The following is a 15,901-nucleotide window of genomic DNA, read 5'->3' as shown; positions in this document are numbered from 1 at the left end:
CCCGGGGGGACCTTGTGACTCGAGTTCTGTGCCCAGAGGAGGAAGTGACTCTTCAAAGAACAGCAGGTGCTTCTTACGTGGGTGGAGAAGTTGCTCCCTGAAATGGCGACATTTGCATCTGGAGGGTGACGCTTGCACAACAGGGATCAGCTGCTTGTGACCCAACGGGGAAACTGACGTCACACTTGGGGTTTAAGCCACAAACGTCCTTCCCTAAAAACCTACCTTCCTTCCACCTGCTCTCAGACAGCTGAAGTCAGTTGAGACGGCTGGCCTGCTCCCCAAGGAAGGTCTGGCCATTTTCTTGAATCCTCAGCCATTCTGTTCAGGCTTGTCCCACCAGTAGATAATAATAATAATAATAATAATAATAATAATAATAATAATAATAATAATAATTTATACCCCGCCCATCTGGCTGGGCTTCCCCAGCCACTCTGGGCGGCTTCCAACAAAATATTAAAATACCTGTAGATCCCTGGCAGAGACATCACCTTGCCAACAAAGGCCCATATAGTTAAAGCTCTGGTTTTCCCAGTAGTGATGTATGGAAGTGAGAGCTGGACCATAAAGAAGGCTGATCGCTGAAGAATTGATGCTTTTGAATTCTGGTGCTGGAGGAGACTCTTGAGAGTCCCATGGACTGCAAGAAGATCCAACCTCTCCGTTCTGAAGGAAATCAGCCCTGAGTGCTCACTGGAAGGACAGATCCGGAAGCTGAGGCTCCAAGACTTTGGCCACCTCATGTGAAGGGAAGACTCGCTGGAAAAGACCCTGATGTTGGGAAAGATGGAGGGCGCAAGGAGAAGGGGACGACGGAGGATGAGATGGTGGGACAGTGTTCTTGAAGCTACCAGCATGAGTTTGACCAAAGTGCGGGAGGCAGTGGAAGACAGGAGGGCCTGGTGTGCGCTGGTCCATGCTCCTCCAGCACCAGAATTCAAAAGCATCCATTCTTTGGCAATCAGCCTTCTTTATGGTCCAGCTCTCACTTCCATAAATCACTACTGGGAAAACCAGAGCTTGAACTATACGGACCTTTGTTGGCAAGGTGATGTCTCTGCTTTTTAAGATGCTGTCTAGGTTTGCCATCGCCTTTCTCCCAAGAAGCAGGCATCTTTTAATTTCGTGGCTGCTGTCACCATCTGCAGTGATCATGGAGCCCAAGAAAGTAAAATCTCTCACTGCCTCCATTTCTTCCCCATCTATTTGCCAGGAGGTGATGGGACCAGTGGCCATGATCTTCGTTTTTTTGATGTTGAGCTTCAGACCATATTTTGCGCTCTCCTCTTTCACCCTCATTCAAAGGTTCTTTAATTCCTCCTCACTTTCTGCCATCAAGGCTGTGTCATGTGCATATCTGAGGTTGTTGACATTTCTTCCAGCAAACTTAACTCCAGCTTGGGATTCATCCCGCCCAGCCTTTCGCATGATGAATTCTGCATATGAGTTAAATAAGCAGGGAGACAAATATACAGCCTTGTCGTCCTCCTCTCCCAAGTTTGAACCAATCAGTTGTTCCATATATATTACTAAAACGGAAACAAGCTACCCGTAAGGGGTCTGCTGCATCTGACAAGTGGCCCAATAGCAGGTCCCATAGCCTGCTTCTCCTAGGAGCCACCCAGATGCCCCCCAAGGAGGAAGGAGGGCAACAGCCCCCCCCCCGTGTTGCTCACCCTGCCATCCCAGCACATTAGGAACATGCAGGAAGCTGCCTTCGGCCGAGTCGGATTCCATCGACCAAGCAGCCAACTCCGAGGGGCTGAGGTCCCTTCAGGGCCCCCAATAAAATATTTGAGCCCCACCCCAAGTTGATGGGCATTGCCATTCAGATGATGGGCATGTGCACCCAAGTTTGGCCAACACGGGGTTACTGCTTTCGGTTTGATTTTATATGTTGTGATCACCCTGAGACCTCCGGGTATAGGGTGGCGTATAAGTTGAATAAATAATAATAATAATAATAGTGCTTTTTTCTAAAAATATATATATATATGTTTAGGGATGCTCTCATTTTGAGTCTAGAAAATCATCATTTTATAGTTCAAATCGGGGGAAAGGGAATACAGGAGACTGAGGTTTTTAAAGTCATAATTAGGAAAAATTCTAGTAATCAGAAATAAAAGAAACAGTACACAAGAAGTAAACAAGGAGGCCATTGAGAGGATAAAGGAAGTCTTGTATTTTTAGGTTATGCTTTCTTTGTGTAAGGGGATAGGAGTTTAATTTTGAGAATGAAATTGTCAATGGTGGTGGGTGGGCTTGTTTGTTTGTTTGTTTGTTTGTCTGTATGAGTTGTTGTGGACTATGTTGTAAATAAATAAGTACCGGTAAGTACAGTAAATGGACAAAAGTACAAAGATTTATAAAATGTTTAGGGGTATGTGTCCCCCTGCGTCCCCCCAGAAAAAAGCACTGATAATAATAATAAATAAGTAATTAAAAAAATTATAATATAATTATAATTATCTGTGGGATTGAGTGCAGGTATGTTTGAACATTTTTAAGGATTGTATGAAAGGTATGTTTGTATGCTTGTATATTGGCAAAATGTGTGTATTAATGCTGAATTATTTTAATAATAAATACTTTTTTAATAAAAGTATAATGTAATGAATAATAATTAAATTAATAATAATAATACTGACCTGCTCTGTCAGGGGGTCGGCGATGTAGCTAATAATAATAATAATAATTTTGTAAATAATAAACCACCTTCTTCTTCTTCTTCTTTCTGTTTCTGCCGCGCGCCGCTCCGCGCAGGAGATTACGGTAGCGAGGGCGCGTCGCGTACGGTCAATACGGCCCCGCGACGGCGGGGGAGGGAGGGGGCGCTGCGTGTCTCCGATTGGCCGCCCGTCCCTGGGCCCCGCCCCTCTCTTCCGTGTCGTCAGGTGACCCGCCCGGGCCATATGAGCGCGGGTCACGCGCGCGCGGCCCCAGTCGAGCCAAGGCAAGCCAAGGAGGGAGGGAGGGAAGCGGGGCGGGCGGGTCCGGCTGGATGCCCTCGAGGGGTCCCGCTTGCAGGCTCTGATCTCTCTCTCTCCTCGCAGATGCCGCCTCTCCGCGCTGCTGCTGCTGCTGCCTCTCCGCTGATGCTGCTGCTGCTGCTTCTCCTCGGCGGCGCTGGCCAAGCGGCGCCCGCCGGGCACGAGGTGACCTACCTGCCGGGGCTGGCCAAGCAGCCCGCCTTCAAGCACTACTCGGGCTACCTGGACGCCGAGAGCGACAAGCACCTGCACTACTGGTAGGTGGGGCGGAGGGGAGGGGGTTGCAGCTCCAGGGGGGCTTGCACCCGGGTCCCGCGGGGCCAGAGCTGTCAGCTTTCAGATTGGAAAAGGAAGGATCCGCAGCCGCAAAAAGAAGGGATCTGCAGCCTCGAAATTAAGGGATCCGCAGCCTCCAAAATAAGGGATCTGCAGACTCGAAATTAAGGGATCAGCAGCCTCAAAAATAAGGGATCTGCAGCCGCAAAAATAAGGGATCAGCAGCCTCGAAATTAAGGGATCCGCAGCCTCAAAAATAAGGGATCAGCAGCTTCGAAGTTAAGGGATCAGCAGCCTCGAAATTAAGGGATCAGCAGCCTCACCTGTCCCAGGGACAGTCTATGGGATACAGTGGTACCTCGGGTTACAGACACTTCAGGTTACAGACACCGCTAGCCCAGAAATAGTGCTTCAGGTTCAGAACTTTGCTTCAGGATGAGAACAGAAATTGTGCTCCGGGGGCACAGCGGCAGCAGGAGGCCCCATTAGTAAAGTGGTGCTTCAGGTTAAGAACAGTTTCAGGTTAAGAACAGACCTCCGGAATGAGTTAAGTACTTAACCCGAGGTCCCACTGTATCTAACAATCTGGGAAGCAGCGAGAAACAGCGCTGGACTAAGGGGATTTCCCACCAAAAAAGGGGAGCTTGACAGCTCTGGGTGGGGCTGCTCACCTCCTTCCGCCTCCCTTGCAGGTTCGTGGAGGCGCAGGGCAAAGGCGACGCAGACAAGCCCCTGGTGCTGTGGCTGAATGGCGGGCCCGGCTGCAGCTCCATCGCCGGCCTCCTGACCGAGCATGGGCCCTTCACGGTCAGTATCCGGGACTGATGGAGGGGGGGGGCGGGATCTGGTGGGCCAGGAGATCCCTTTCCCCTGGAGCAAGTGGGGAAGCTCTGGGCATTTGCTGTGCCAAGGCGGGAGAGAGCCAGGCATGGAAATCTGCATTTCTGTTGCAATTGCTTTTGGAGATGTGATTGCTGCCTTGAGTTCCTGGGGGGGGGGGGGGAGCAGCAGCATATGGATTTGATACAGTCGATGGCAATAATTTATTTTAAAAAATTTTTATTCGCTATCCATATTTATAACAAACAAATAGAAAGAAAACATCCTAACTGTAATAATTCCACTTTTGTTAACACTGTTGGGTGCCTTCCTCAAGGCCCCCTGGCTGAGTTTCCGTATAAATCATTGTAGCAGTTTTCCAAAACTATTTTCAGATAAAATTTACTTGGTCGATTAACATCTTTTCTCAATAGCAATAATTTAGAAGAGTTCCGTGGGATCCGGCCAAAGGGACCCCGGAGCCCAGCATCCTGATTTCCCAGAGGCCAACCGGGCCCCCCTGAGAAGCCCGCAAGCAGGGCCACAGTGCAACACAGCCTCCAGCGCCTGGTTTGCAGAGGCCTGCTGCTCCTGACCAGAGTTAGAAGTTCAGATATATATATATATATATATATATATATATATATATATATATATATATATATGCTTTCGTAGATTTTCACGGGTACAGGAATGCAGGTTTTGGTGTCTTCGGGTGTCTTCCCGTGTAAGAGTTGGGGTGTCTAGGCGACGTTTCGACGAGGTCTCACTCGTCATCTTCAGGCTGGTGCTTTCGGCTTCTTGTTACTGGAACAGAGCAGGATCTCAGTGTTTGAGTTCCTATAAATACTGTTGAGGGGGTGTGGTGTATAGCCTCCAACGTTGGAGGCTATACACCACACCCCCTCAACAGTATTTATAGGAACTCAAACACTGAGATCCTGCTCTGTTCCAGTAACAAGAAGCCGAAAGCACCAGCCTGAAGATGACGAGTGAGACCTCGTCGAAACGTCGCCTAGACACCCCAACTCTTACACGGGAAGACACCCGAAGACACCAAAACCTGCATATATATATATATATATATATAAGGTGGCCCCAAATGGCTCCTTAAACCAAGGTTGCTGTCGTCCCGATGGAATGTCTAGTTGCCATTTGGGACCAAGGCGGCTCTAAAGTCTCGTTTTTCAAATGGCGGACTGACTTGTGATTCTCAGCTAAACATCCGGCTAGTTCAGATGACAGTCTTGAGCCGGGCTAAGAACTCTGAGAACCGAAAACAGAAAATTCGCTTGATCCAGAGACATTCCACCCAAATATTGGCCTATTCCAACCTCTTTCTCTGAATGGTGACTGCTCCTGCTCGGGCCGCACCGAAAAAGCAGTTTGGTTCCTGAATGTTTTAGTGATTGTACAGCTAAAATATAACGGATCGAATTCCACAGAGTGGGGTAATAAATGTGTTTAAACGGTCCCGATCCAAGGCAGGCTCCTTTGAAACGCACAGGGGAGATTCCGTATAGCTATCCTGACTAGCAGCTATTGCTAGCCTTATTTGCCTCTTAAGAAATTGGCTGATCCTCTTGTAAAGCTGTCCAGGTTTGTGGCCATGGCTGCGTCTTTGAGGTTGATGCCACACCTGGCCTAGCGGTTCCTTGTTCTCCAAGCTGTGGCGCTTTCGGGGTGGGAAGGTGCACGCCAGCCGTGGGTGACGAGAACTCAATCAGCGTTTATGAGATCAGCCACCCGCCTGCGCTCGGCTTGTGACGAGGAGGATAATCTCTTGAGAGCCTGGAAGTGCAATTGTTTTCCAGTATCACTCATCCCAAATAATGGCCTGTCAGCTCCCGTTGCAAAATAAATAATCTGAATTGGAAGTTAATTGGGATGATGCACCATGAGGTGACTCAGATTCGAAACCTGAATGTGTGAACTTTCTCACCGTGAGGCCGGCTGATTTGCCCAGGCCTGTTCTGCCCAGAGCCTTGAAATAAGGATCTGCTGCGATTTGGGTCACCGGAGAGGGAATCCCATTGCCTTGTGTCGCAATAACAGCCCCTTCTCCCTCCCTTGGCAGATTCAGCCTGATGGATCCACTCTGGGATACAACAACTATGCCTGGAACAAGGTGAGGCCTCCTTCCTCCCCCAGCCGTCAAGAAATGCTTGCTGGGAATCAAAATAGAATTCCTGGCTCTTTCTGAAAGGGCAGCGGCAGCAAAGGACCCCGTTGCCTGTCTCTGGACAGCTGGAGAGCCAGTCTGGCGTGGTGGCTGGAGTGTCGGAACAGGACCTGGCAGACCAGGGTTCGAATCCCCACTTGGCCACATGCAGCCCATTGGCTGTGACCAGTCAGTGCTGCCTCACAGGGTGGATGTGGGAATAAAAAGAGGAGGGGAGAATCCTGGACGCTGCCTTGAGCTCCTGGGAGGAAAAAGGTGCAGTGAAATGAATGAAGCCAAGCGCTTGAGGGCACCAGGTGTATGTCGCCCCCTGGTGGGTGAAAAGTGACTTGCTGTCCCCGTCTCTTTCAGCTGGCCCACATCCTGTACTTGGAGTCCCCCGTTGGGGTGGGCTACTCCTACTCCGATAGCCAAGACTACCAGACCAACGACACCGAGGTGTGTATGGTGGACTGGGAGGGGGGCCCTGGGGGCTTCCGTTCCCTTACCTGCCGTGTGCTCACTTTGCCCCTCCCCCCGGCAGGTGGCTCGCGTGAACTACCTGGCCTTGAAGGAGTTCTTGCGCCTCTACCCGGAATACAGCAGCAAGGACCTCTTCCTCACCGGGGAGAGCTACGGCGGGATCTACATCCCCACGCTGGCGCAGTGGGTCATGCAGGACCCCAGCCTCAACTTGAAGGTGTGTGTCTGCGGGGTTCTCTAGAGGGAGGAGGACGAGGAGGACCAAGGGCTGGGCTGGGGATCGGGGCCTCTGCATCCTCTGCCTGACAAAGGAGGCGGCTGCCACTCACCTGCTCTGGAGGATTTCAAGATCCTGGCGCTGAGCCTGCGCTCGAAAGAGTCGTGGGTGGCAGCCGCGTGCAGAGGCTCCTCAAAGGCCACCTGCTTCATCTGTCCCAGGAGCTCCGGAGGAACCAGTCTCAGCTGGCAGCTCCTTCCAGAGGAACGAGAACGGACTCCCTCGGAATGTGGCGCCTCGCCTTCCTCGGAGGTTTTTAAGCAGAGCTTGGAGGGCCATCTGTCAGGGATGCTTGAGCTGAGACCCCTGCATCACAGGGGGGTTGGGCTGGATGACCTTGGGGGGTCCCTTCCAACCCTACAGTCACGTGATTTTGATTCTAGAAGCTGCTTTAGCTTTGGGGACGAGGGCGGAGAGAAGCACACAAAGGTTTGACTCTCAGACCGCTGGGATTTGAGGGCACCCAGTGGAATCTCTGGGCGGTTCAGTTCGTGGCAACGGTTGTGATGTTTAAGGCAGCTTTTGCTGGGTCAGAGCCTCAGGAGCCGCTGGGGAAGCCACAAAAAGTGGAGGCGGCAGGCCTGTAAATTGCAGAGGCATTTTCTCACCTTGACACGCCTGTGGAAATTAAGTCACAAAGAAGGCAGAGTTGCCATCAGGTAACTAAGCAACAGCCTGGTTGGGCAAGCAAGAAGGGTGATCCCAGGCTCAGAGGAAGAAGCGTCAGGGCCAGAAACTCAGCGGAAATTACTTCACTCACGTCTTCCTAAGACCTTGTGGCTCCTTTCACAACAGCCCAGGGAGCAAGCTTGTTTTCTCCTGCTTTCTGAAGAACTTAATGATGGGAAGAGTTGTTGGGCAGTGGAACGGACTCCCTGGGAAGACAGTGGACTCTCCTGCCCTGGAGGGTCATAAACAGAGTTGGGGGGGGCATTTTCCAGGGGGTTGGACTAGATGACCCTCGGCTCCCTTCCAGCGCTATGATTCTGTGGTTTTAGCACTATAAGCTCTCTGTTGGTGAATATACATCAACACATTTTCCACAGCATGAGAGTAAAGGAGAGCTCAGCTTTCCAAATGTAAGAGAAACATGCCACACTTTGTGACGGCAGCCCCTTCTCGCTCGGGTGCCAAGGGGGCTTCCTCGCTGATGGGGCTGTGTTTTCCAGGGAATCGCAGTGGGCAACGGGCTCTCCTCCTACGAGACCAACGACAACTCCCTGGTTTACTTCGCCTACTACCACGGCCTCTTGGGGAGCAGGTGAGAATCTGCTGGCTTGGGGTGGGGGCTGCAGAAGAGGGCAGTCTGAATTACGGTTCGATTGGGCCTTATCAGAAAGACTTGCTTGCAAAAGGAACTTCCCTCGTGTTTCTTACATCGGGGAACGTGGAAGCGATTTCCCATTGTCTGCTGCACAAACAGATCTTCAGAAAGTCTAGCTCAGCAATTAAGTTCCTAAATGCAGAGATAAGAGCACACTTGGAACATTTTAGTCATGGCGAATGCGCGGTGCAAATATGTGATGCCGGAAGGACAACAGTTTATGTTTCTGCATTGTGAAAAATTGATAGAATTAAGTTCTTTGATGGAGAAGATGGGCAGTGGGGAGGGAGTGGAAGGGGAGAAACGGGGGTCTGCTTTGGCTGGGGGGGGGGGCGTGGCAAAGCCCAGGGCTTTGGTGTGACACTGGTTCTGCCTCTCCCTGCAGGCTCTGGTCGGACTTGCAGGCCTCGTGCTGCTCTGGCGGGAAGTGCAACTTCCACGACAACAAGAACCTGAACTGTACTCTTGGGGTGAGTGGAGGGCAGCTGGCCAGGGCATCTCTCCCTGCCCCCGAACCCACTTGTGGGGCACTGCCTGGGCAGAGGAGTGGGGCTGGGCCCTCTCTTTCTCTCTCTCCATTTCCTCCTGGCTGGATCCTTGCATTTCCCTGTGTCTCGTTGCAGATGGCGGAGGTGATCCGTATTGTGGACGAGTCCGGCCTCAACATCTACAACCTGTATGCTCCTTGTGCTGGCGGAGTGCCTGGAAGCTACAGGTAGGCTTGGCTGCTGGCAGGTTCGCTCCCCAGTGAGATGCAGAGACTGCCTTATAAGCCATGCCCAACTCCAGCGCCCGCTGCCCTGCCCTGGGTGGGTGAGAGTGGCAGGAGGTGCCGGAACGTCAGGCAAGAGCTGAAGCTCTGGGATTCTTCAGCTGTGGTCCCTGTGTGGCAGCGGGTTGGGCTAGATGACCCTTGGGAACCCTTCTGGCTCTCCAGTGAGGTGAGACTAAGCGGGACCCTTCTTTGGCTTCCAGGTACAATGATGGGATGCTGGTCAGCTACGACCTGGGCAACAACTTCATTCGGCAGCCGCTTCGTTCCTCTTGGAGGGAGGTGAGAGCAGCTCTCTATAGAGGTTGGGGGGGGCCCAATTCTGTCTCCAGTTCTGCTTGGCATCAGGCTTTTTCGCCTCAACGAGAGCCAGGGCCTTTTCAGCACTGGCCCCGGCTGGTGGAATGCTCTGTCCATGAGACCAGGGCCCTGCAGGATCTGATTTCTTTCCACAGGGCCTGTAAGAAAGAGTTGTTCCACCTGGACTTTGGCTTGGAATCAACTTGATCCCCTTCCCCTCTTTCCTTTCTCCTTTCTCCTTCTGTGATGGAACTCCTATTTGGGGACTTCCCTGGTTTTTTTCTGGCCCACGTAGGACCAGTCTGGATAGTTGGCCTTGGTGAAGACTTGACATTTTCATCCCCCAAAAAGTTTTTGATTGCGTTCCACTGAAATGAGGCTGCATTTTAATGTTTTAATGTTGTATTTTAATCTTGTTTTTTAAGCTGTATTCTAATCAGTTGTTTTTATATTTGATGTTAGCTGCCCTGAGCCCGGTCTGGGTTGGGGAGGGCGGGGGATAAATAAAATTTATTATTATTACTATTGTAGAGGCAGAGGGGGCAACAGGCCCAGCCCAATGCTTTCCAGTTGGGCAGACCCGGAAGAGAGAGAACTGGGGGGGGGGGGGCTTGTGAGAGGACACCTGTATCCGTTACCACCACGAAATCACCCCCCTCCCTCAGCCATCGCTTCCTCCAGTGGCCTAGCAAACCTGGGCATGGAAAGACTTGTGCTGTCTTGGTGGGGAGGGTCAAAGGGCTGCTTCTAGCAACCAGAGCAGCTGCTGACACCTTCAGCATACTTACTTTGAAATGTGTTCGCCCCCCCCTCTGCCCCAGTTCCTACTCACCTTGCCGGTCGCAAGTAACAAGGCTCGCCTGGACCCCCCCTGCATCAACACCTCGTCCCCCACCACCTACATGAACGACCCCCAGGTGCGCAAGGCCTTGCACGTTAAGGACAATGCCCCGGAATGGCAGATGTGCAGGTGAGAGAGGACAGGTGTGGGGGACGGCACAAAGGTGGCCTCTGGAGGGGAGGAGGCCTTGACCTGGCCTGGGACTGCGCAGCTTCACCCCACCCCTCCTAACGCTCCTTGCCCCCCCCTTCCAGCTTCCCCGTCAGCCGGGGTTACAAGCGCATCTACATGACGATGAACGACCAGTACCTGAAACTGCTTGGCACCATGGTGAGTCGGTGGAGGTGGAGGGAGGGAGCCCCCTGTGGGGTTTCTCCATTGCAGGGGGTTGGACTGCTAGGCCCTTGGACCCCTCCTCAGGACCTGGGGGCGGGGGAGACATGGGTGGGCTGCCCCAGAGAGCACCAGTGGGCTCCACTAACTCCAGACTGGCCCTCCCGCCCTCAGAAATACCGCATCCTGATCTACAACGGCGACGTAGACATGGCCTGCAACTTCCTGGGGGACGAGTGGTTCGTGGACTCCTTGCGCCAGAAGGTGGGTTGAGCCAGGAGCCGTGGGGGGCTGCTTGGAGAAGGGCGCCCCCCACGGGCCCCTGCGCCTTTCAGCGGGACCCCTTCCCTCCAGGGCTGCTGAAGGACAGAAGAAGATCAGAAGGTCCTGGGGCGCTTCTTCCACCTGCAGGTTCTGCTGCTGGAAACTAGGCCTCCAGAGCCTTTGGAAAGGAGGGAGCCAGTTTGCAGGGCTGGAGTTCCCTTGGTGTGAACTCCTTGTCCTTCTGGAGGTGGGGGGCGGGGGTGACGTCTGGCCACTGCTCCCTCGAGACTGGGTCGGACTGAGGCTGAGTCAGGTGTGTGCCTCCTGGGAAATGCCTCAGCCGCTTCTGCAATGAACCACAATGTCCTTCCCACAGTGCCTTGTCACACTCTGGAACTCACCGCCACAGGACACCAACCTGGACGGCTTTAAACAAGGATTAGATATCTGAATAATAATAATAATTTATTATTTATACTCTGCCCATCTGGCTGAGTTTTCCCAGCCACTCTGGGTGGCTCCCAATCGAGTGTTAAAAACAATACAGCATTAAATATTAAAAACTTCCCTAAACAGGGCTGCCTTCAGATGTCTTTCAAAGATAAGATAGCTGCTTATTTCCTTGATAGCTGAAGGGAGGGCATTCCACAGGGCAGGCACCACCACCGAGAAGGCCCTCTGCCTGGTTCCCTGTAACTTGGCTTCTCGCAGGGAGGGAACCACCAGAAGGCCCTTGGTGCTGGATCTCAGTGTCTGGGCAGAACGATGGGGGTGGAGATGCTCCTTCAGGTCTACTGGACCGAGGCTGTTTAGGGCTTTATAGGTCAGCACCAACACTTTGAATTCTGCTCAGAAACATCCTGGGAGCCAATGCAGATCTCTCAGGACCGGTGTTGTGGTCTCGGCGGCTGCTCCCAGTCACCCATCTAGCTGCTGCGTTCTGGATTAATTGCAGTTTCTGGGTCACCTTCAAAGGTAGCCCCACGTAGAGCGCATTGCAATAGTCCAAGTGGGAGATAACTAGAGCATGCACCACTCTGGCGAGACAGTCCGCAGGCAGGGAGGGTCTCAGCCTGCGTACCAGATAGAGATGGTACACAGCTGCCCTGGACACGGATTTAACCTGTTCCTCCATGGACAGCTGTGAGTCCAAAATGACTCCCAGGCTCCGCACCTTGTCCTTCAGGGACACTCCTGTCAGGAGTGCTCTGATGGTGTTTCCTGCTTGGCAGGGGGTTGGATTTGATGGCCCTTGTGGTCTCTTCCAACTCTATGATTCTATGATTCTATGAGTTACCCCATTCAGGACCAGGGAGTCCTCCACACCTGCCCACCTCCTGTCCCCACAAAACAGTACTTCTGTCTTGTCAGGATTCAGCCTCAATCCATTAGCCGCCATCCATCCTCCGACCGCCTCCAGGCAGATCCTGGAAACCACAGGAGGGAAGAGGGGCTCTTGTGCTGGGATCCTGATTTTGCTGGTTTCCCACAGCAGGGACACCAACTTGGGCCCCAGGTTTGGGTACCCAATGGCACCACCTGCGCCTTAATGTGACGTCATGGCTTCACGGTGCCTGACAGGGCCTGGGACGTGGTCTCCGAGCCTCGCAAGACCTCCAACGTGACTCCCACCTTGCACTGTGGGTGCCTGGGCCCCAGGGCCCCCTATAGTTGGCACCCATGTCCCACAGCGAGGACAGGGTGCTGGACTGGGTGGGGCCCCAGCGGTCTGATCCGGCAGGCTCTTCTCAGGTTCTTACAGACCCTAATTGGGAAACCAGGAATGGAAGAACTTGGAAAGCTGGGGGCTGCCAGCTCCCATATTTTTTGGGGGGGGAACACTTCGTTCCTCTTTCCTCCTGTTCACCCAAACATTCAGATGTTGCTCTAGCCCAGTCTGTTTCCAGGGACGGAGGGGCGAGAGGCTTTGCACTTGCTTTCTGTTCCACGTTTTCTCTTTCGGTTCTGCTTTCCCACATGGGAGAAGTGAGCCACGAAATGCTGAGCCCCTCCCTGCATGTTTTGAGGAAGCCGGCTGGTTGTAATTTAACCTCAGCACCACCAAGAAGCTGGCAAGAACCACTCTTAACCCCCAGCCAGTTTTTTGCCTAAGGCAGTATGGTGGTCTGAGGACTCTCCTTCACTGGAGGATTTTAAGGTCCATGAATAACCATAGTTGAGAGGTCCCGGGCCCTAAGGAAGTCAGACTATCCTCCCCCAGGGCCAGGGCCTTTTCAGTGATGGCTCCGACCTGGTGGAATGCTCTGTCCCAGGAGACCAGGGCCCTTTAGGATTTAACTTCCTTCCACAGGGCCTGTAAGACAGAGCTATTCCACCTGGCCTTTGATTTGAATTCAGCCTGATTTTTTATTCCCCTTCCTTCCCTCCCTCTCCCCTTTTTCTGAAGATTCCCCGCTCTGGGATCCCGCAGCTAATTCTCCCCTGGTCTCCTCATTGGCCCAAATAGGACTAATTTAGCCAGCTAGCCCTGGGGATCATCTAATGTTTATTGGATGGATTTTCCCCATAAATTGATTTTTAATTCTGAATTTATTGTTGTTCACGTTTTATATGGTATTTTATGCTGTTTTTTGTTGCATCGATTAAGTGTTTTAACTTTGTTGTTAGCCGCCCTGAGCCCGGTTTTCTGAACCGGGAAGGACAGGGTATAAATAAAAAAATATTTATTATTATTAAAGCAGAGGTTGGGTGGGCATCCGCCAGGGATTCCTGAGCTGCGATTCCTGCCTTGCAGGGGGTTGGACTAGATGTCCCTGGGGGTCCCTTCTGGTTCTAAGAACAGGGTCTCTGCTTGGCAGGTGCAAGTGGCCCGGCGGCCCTGGATCTACACGGATGAGAACGGGCAGGACCAGATTGGCGGCTTCGTGAAGGAGTACACCAACATCTCCTTCCTCACCGTCAAGGTAAGTGGTCCAGGTGTGTCTGTGGCTGGACTCCCGGCCAGGGCATCATTTCTGCCCCCTGGAAACCCTTTGGCCACCCCTAACCCCCTCTTTCCTTTTTCCTTTCTCCTTTTGTGATGGAACTCCTTATTTGGGAACTTCCCTGGCTTTTTTCTGGCTCATGTAGGACCAGTCTGGATAGTTAGCCTTGGTGAAGACTTGACGTTTTCATCCCCAAAAGTTTTTGATTGAGTTTCCACTGAAACGAGGCTGCATTTTAATATTTTAATGTTAATCTTGTTTTTTAAAGCTGAATTTCAATCAATTGTTTTTATATTGGGTGTTAGCTGCCCTGAGCCTGGTCTTGGCTGGGGAGGTGGGGTATAAATAAAAAATTTATTGTTATTATTATTATTTATAACCCTGCCATGTTCTCCGATCTCCGACCCACAGGGAGCAGGTCACATGGTGCCTTCGGACCGCCCAAGACCCGCCTTCAACATGTTCCAGCGCTTCATCACAGGGCAGCCCTTCTAGCCCTCGCCTCGTGGCGCCCTCTTCCGCCTCCGAGGGGAACTGCGTCCTCCGTGCGCCCGCACCCCCTGTGCCAAGGTGGCAGCTGGGACCTCCCGCAGGGCCGCTTGCCCCCCCCGTTGCCAGGCGCTGGGGAGGCACAAGGACTCTCCCGACCCTCCGCCTTCCGGCCGCTCTCCTGGGCTTCCAGGCTGCCCCTGGGGGTTGGGGTGGGGTCCGCCGGACCCCCTCTTCCTCCTCTCCTCCTGGGGCAGCCCTCCCCTCCCTCCCCAGCACTGCCTGTGGGGTTTTTGCACTGCCTTTGGGGAGCAGGGTGAGACCTGCCTCCCTCTCCCCCCTTGCACCCCTAACGGGACCACCTCTCTCAGCCTTAGTTCTCGGTCAGTCTTGACGAAGGGATCCGAATCACTGGTGAAAGAAAAGCCACTCCTGGGCTGCACCCGCGTCTCTGGGCCAGGGCCCACGATTAAAACTTATTTTTCTAAGGGGACTGGAGTTTTGTGTCTGTCTCTGGAGGCACCTGGGGGGGGGGTGCTCGCCTGGCTCTGCAGCTTCTCTCCCTCTTTCCTCCCCCTCTTGCTATCCTCTGCGTTTTGAGAGGAGGGATGGGGGCTAGATGACCCTGCCCGCCCTTCTCTTCCCTGCCCCAAATGGCAGATCCTGGGAGGGGAGGGAGTGATTGACGGCTGCCAGCAATGATAGCCAACCCCCTTCCCCACAGCTTCAGCCAGCAATTCTTCCGAATAGCGCTTGCTCAAAACCAAAGGAAGGGAGATTTCTCTTGCGGCCGGATCCTGCTTTGTGGGTTTCCTACAGGCCTCTGTGGCAATGCTGGTTTTAAATGGCCTCAGTCGAAAACGCAACAGGAGGAAGCGCAATCACGTGCTTTCTCTTCCTTCCCCTCTTGCTCCTTGGCCATTTCTAGATGCTGGAGGAGGTGATGACTCAGCCGAGGCTCATTATGGGATGGCTTTTGTAGCGGGGGCAGGTTGGGCCCATTTTCCCTGAGCTCTGGCTCCCGAACTCTGCCGTCCAAGAGCTGCCTTGGGTGGGGCGGACATGCTCAAGCATGCATCTCGGCAGAGGTGGCTGCAGGTGTGTCTTTTACCTGGTGGGGGGCGAAGCATTCGCACCAGCTACCTGTGTCTCCCAATCTCACCTGTCCACAGGCCCTGGAAAATGCCTGGCATCCTGAATCCAATGCGGTGAATCTGCTTTGTCATCTCAACACATTTTCGGGTCATTCACCAAATGTTGAAGCTCAGAAACGAAACAGCTTCATTTTTTAGTCACACATCAAAAGTCTTTCGCTAGATGCCTAAGGCATAAAGAAGGAAGTGAGTCTCTAGATTGTTGGGGCCGCCACTGCTATTTAACCTACTAATTGTGCAATAGAATCCTAGAACTCTAGACTTCGGGGACTCCTAAAGTTCATCTAATCCAGCCCCCCTGCAACATGGGGAACTCTGCTAAAGAAGCCCTGACGGCCCCCCCTGCCTCTTTTTAAAGCCCCCCAGTGAAGGAGAGACTACCTCCTTCCCAGAGAGGCTGGTCCACTGTTGAACAGCTCCTGCCGTCAGAAAGTTCCTCCTGATGTTTAGCCAGAATCTCATTTCTTGTA

The 15,901-nt window shown here is 52.7% G+C and overlaps 1 protein-coding gene across 1 annotated transcript; it reads left to right on the top strand.

Moving 5' to 3' along the window:
• The first annotated feature begins 2,880 nt into the window (after positions 1–2,880).
• CTSA (cathepsin A) lies at positions 2,881–14,770 on the top strand. Its single transcript, XM_083507562.1, has 15 exons — positions 2,881–2,956; positions 3,057–3,250; positions 3,962–4,076; positions 6,166–6,216; positions 6,622–6,708; positions 6,794–6,949; positions 8,179–8,270; positions 8,719–8,803; positions 8,957–9,048; positions 9,309–9,387; positions 10,227–10,375; positions 10,501–10,576; positions 10,754–10,843; positions 13,663–13,767; positions 14,200–14,770. The coding sequence occupies exons 2-15, from the start codon at positions 3,057–3,059 to the stop codon at positions 14,281–14,283; spliced, it is 1,455 nt and encodes a 484-aa protein (XP_083363688.1). The 5' UTR covers positions 2,881–2,956; the 3' UTR covers positions 14,284–14,770.
• Positions 14,771–15,901: the final 1,131 nt, after the last annotated feature.

This window comes from Podarcis liolepis, assembly GCF_965112155.1.
Source record: "Podarcis liolepis genome assembly, chromosome: 6".
Taxonomy (NCBI): Eukaryota; Metazoa; Chordata; class Lepidosauria; order Squamata; family Lacertidae; genus Podarcis; species Podarcis liolepis.
This window is presented reverse-complemented; position numbering and strand designations above follow the sequence as displayed.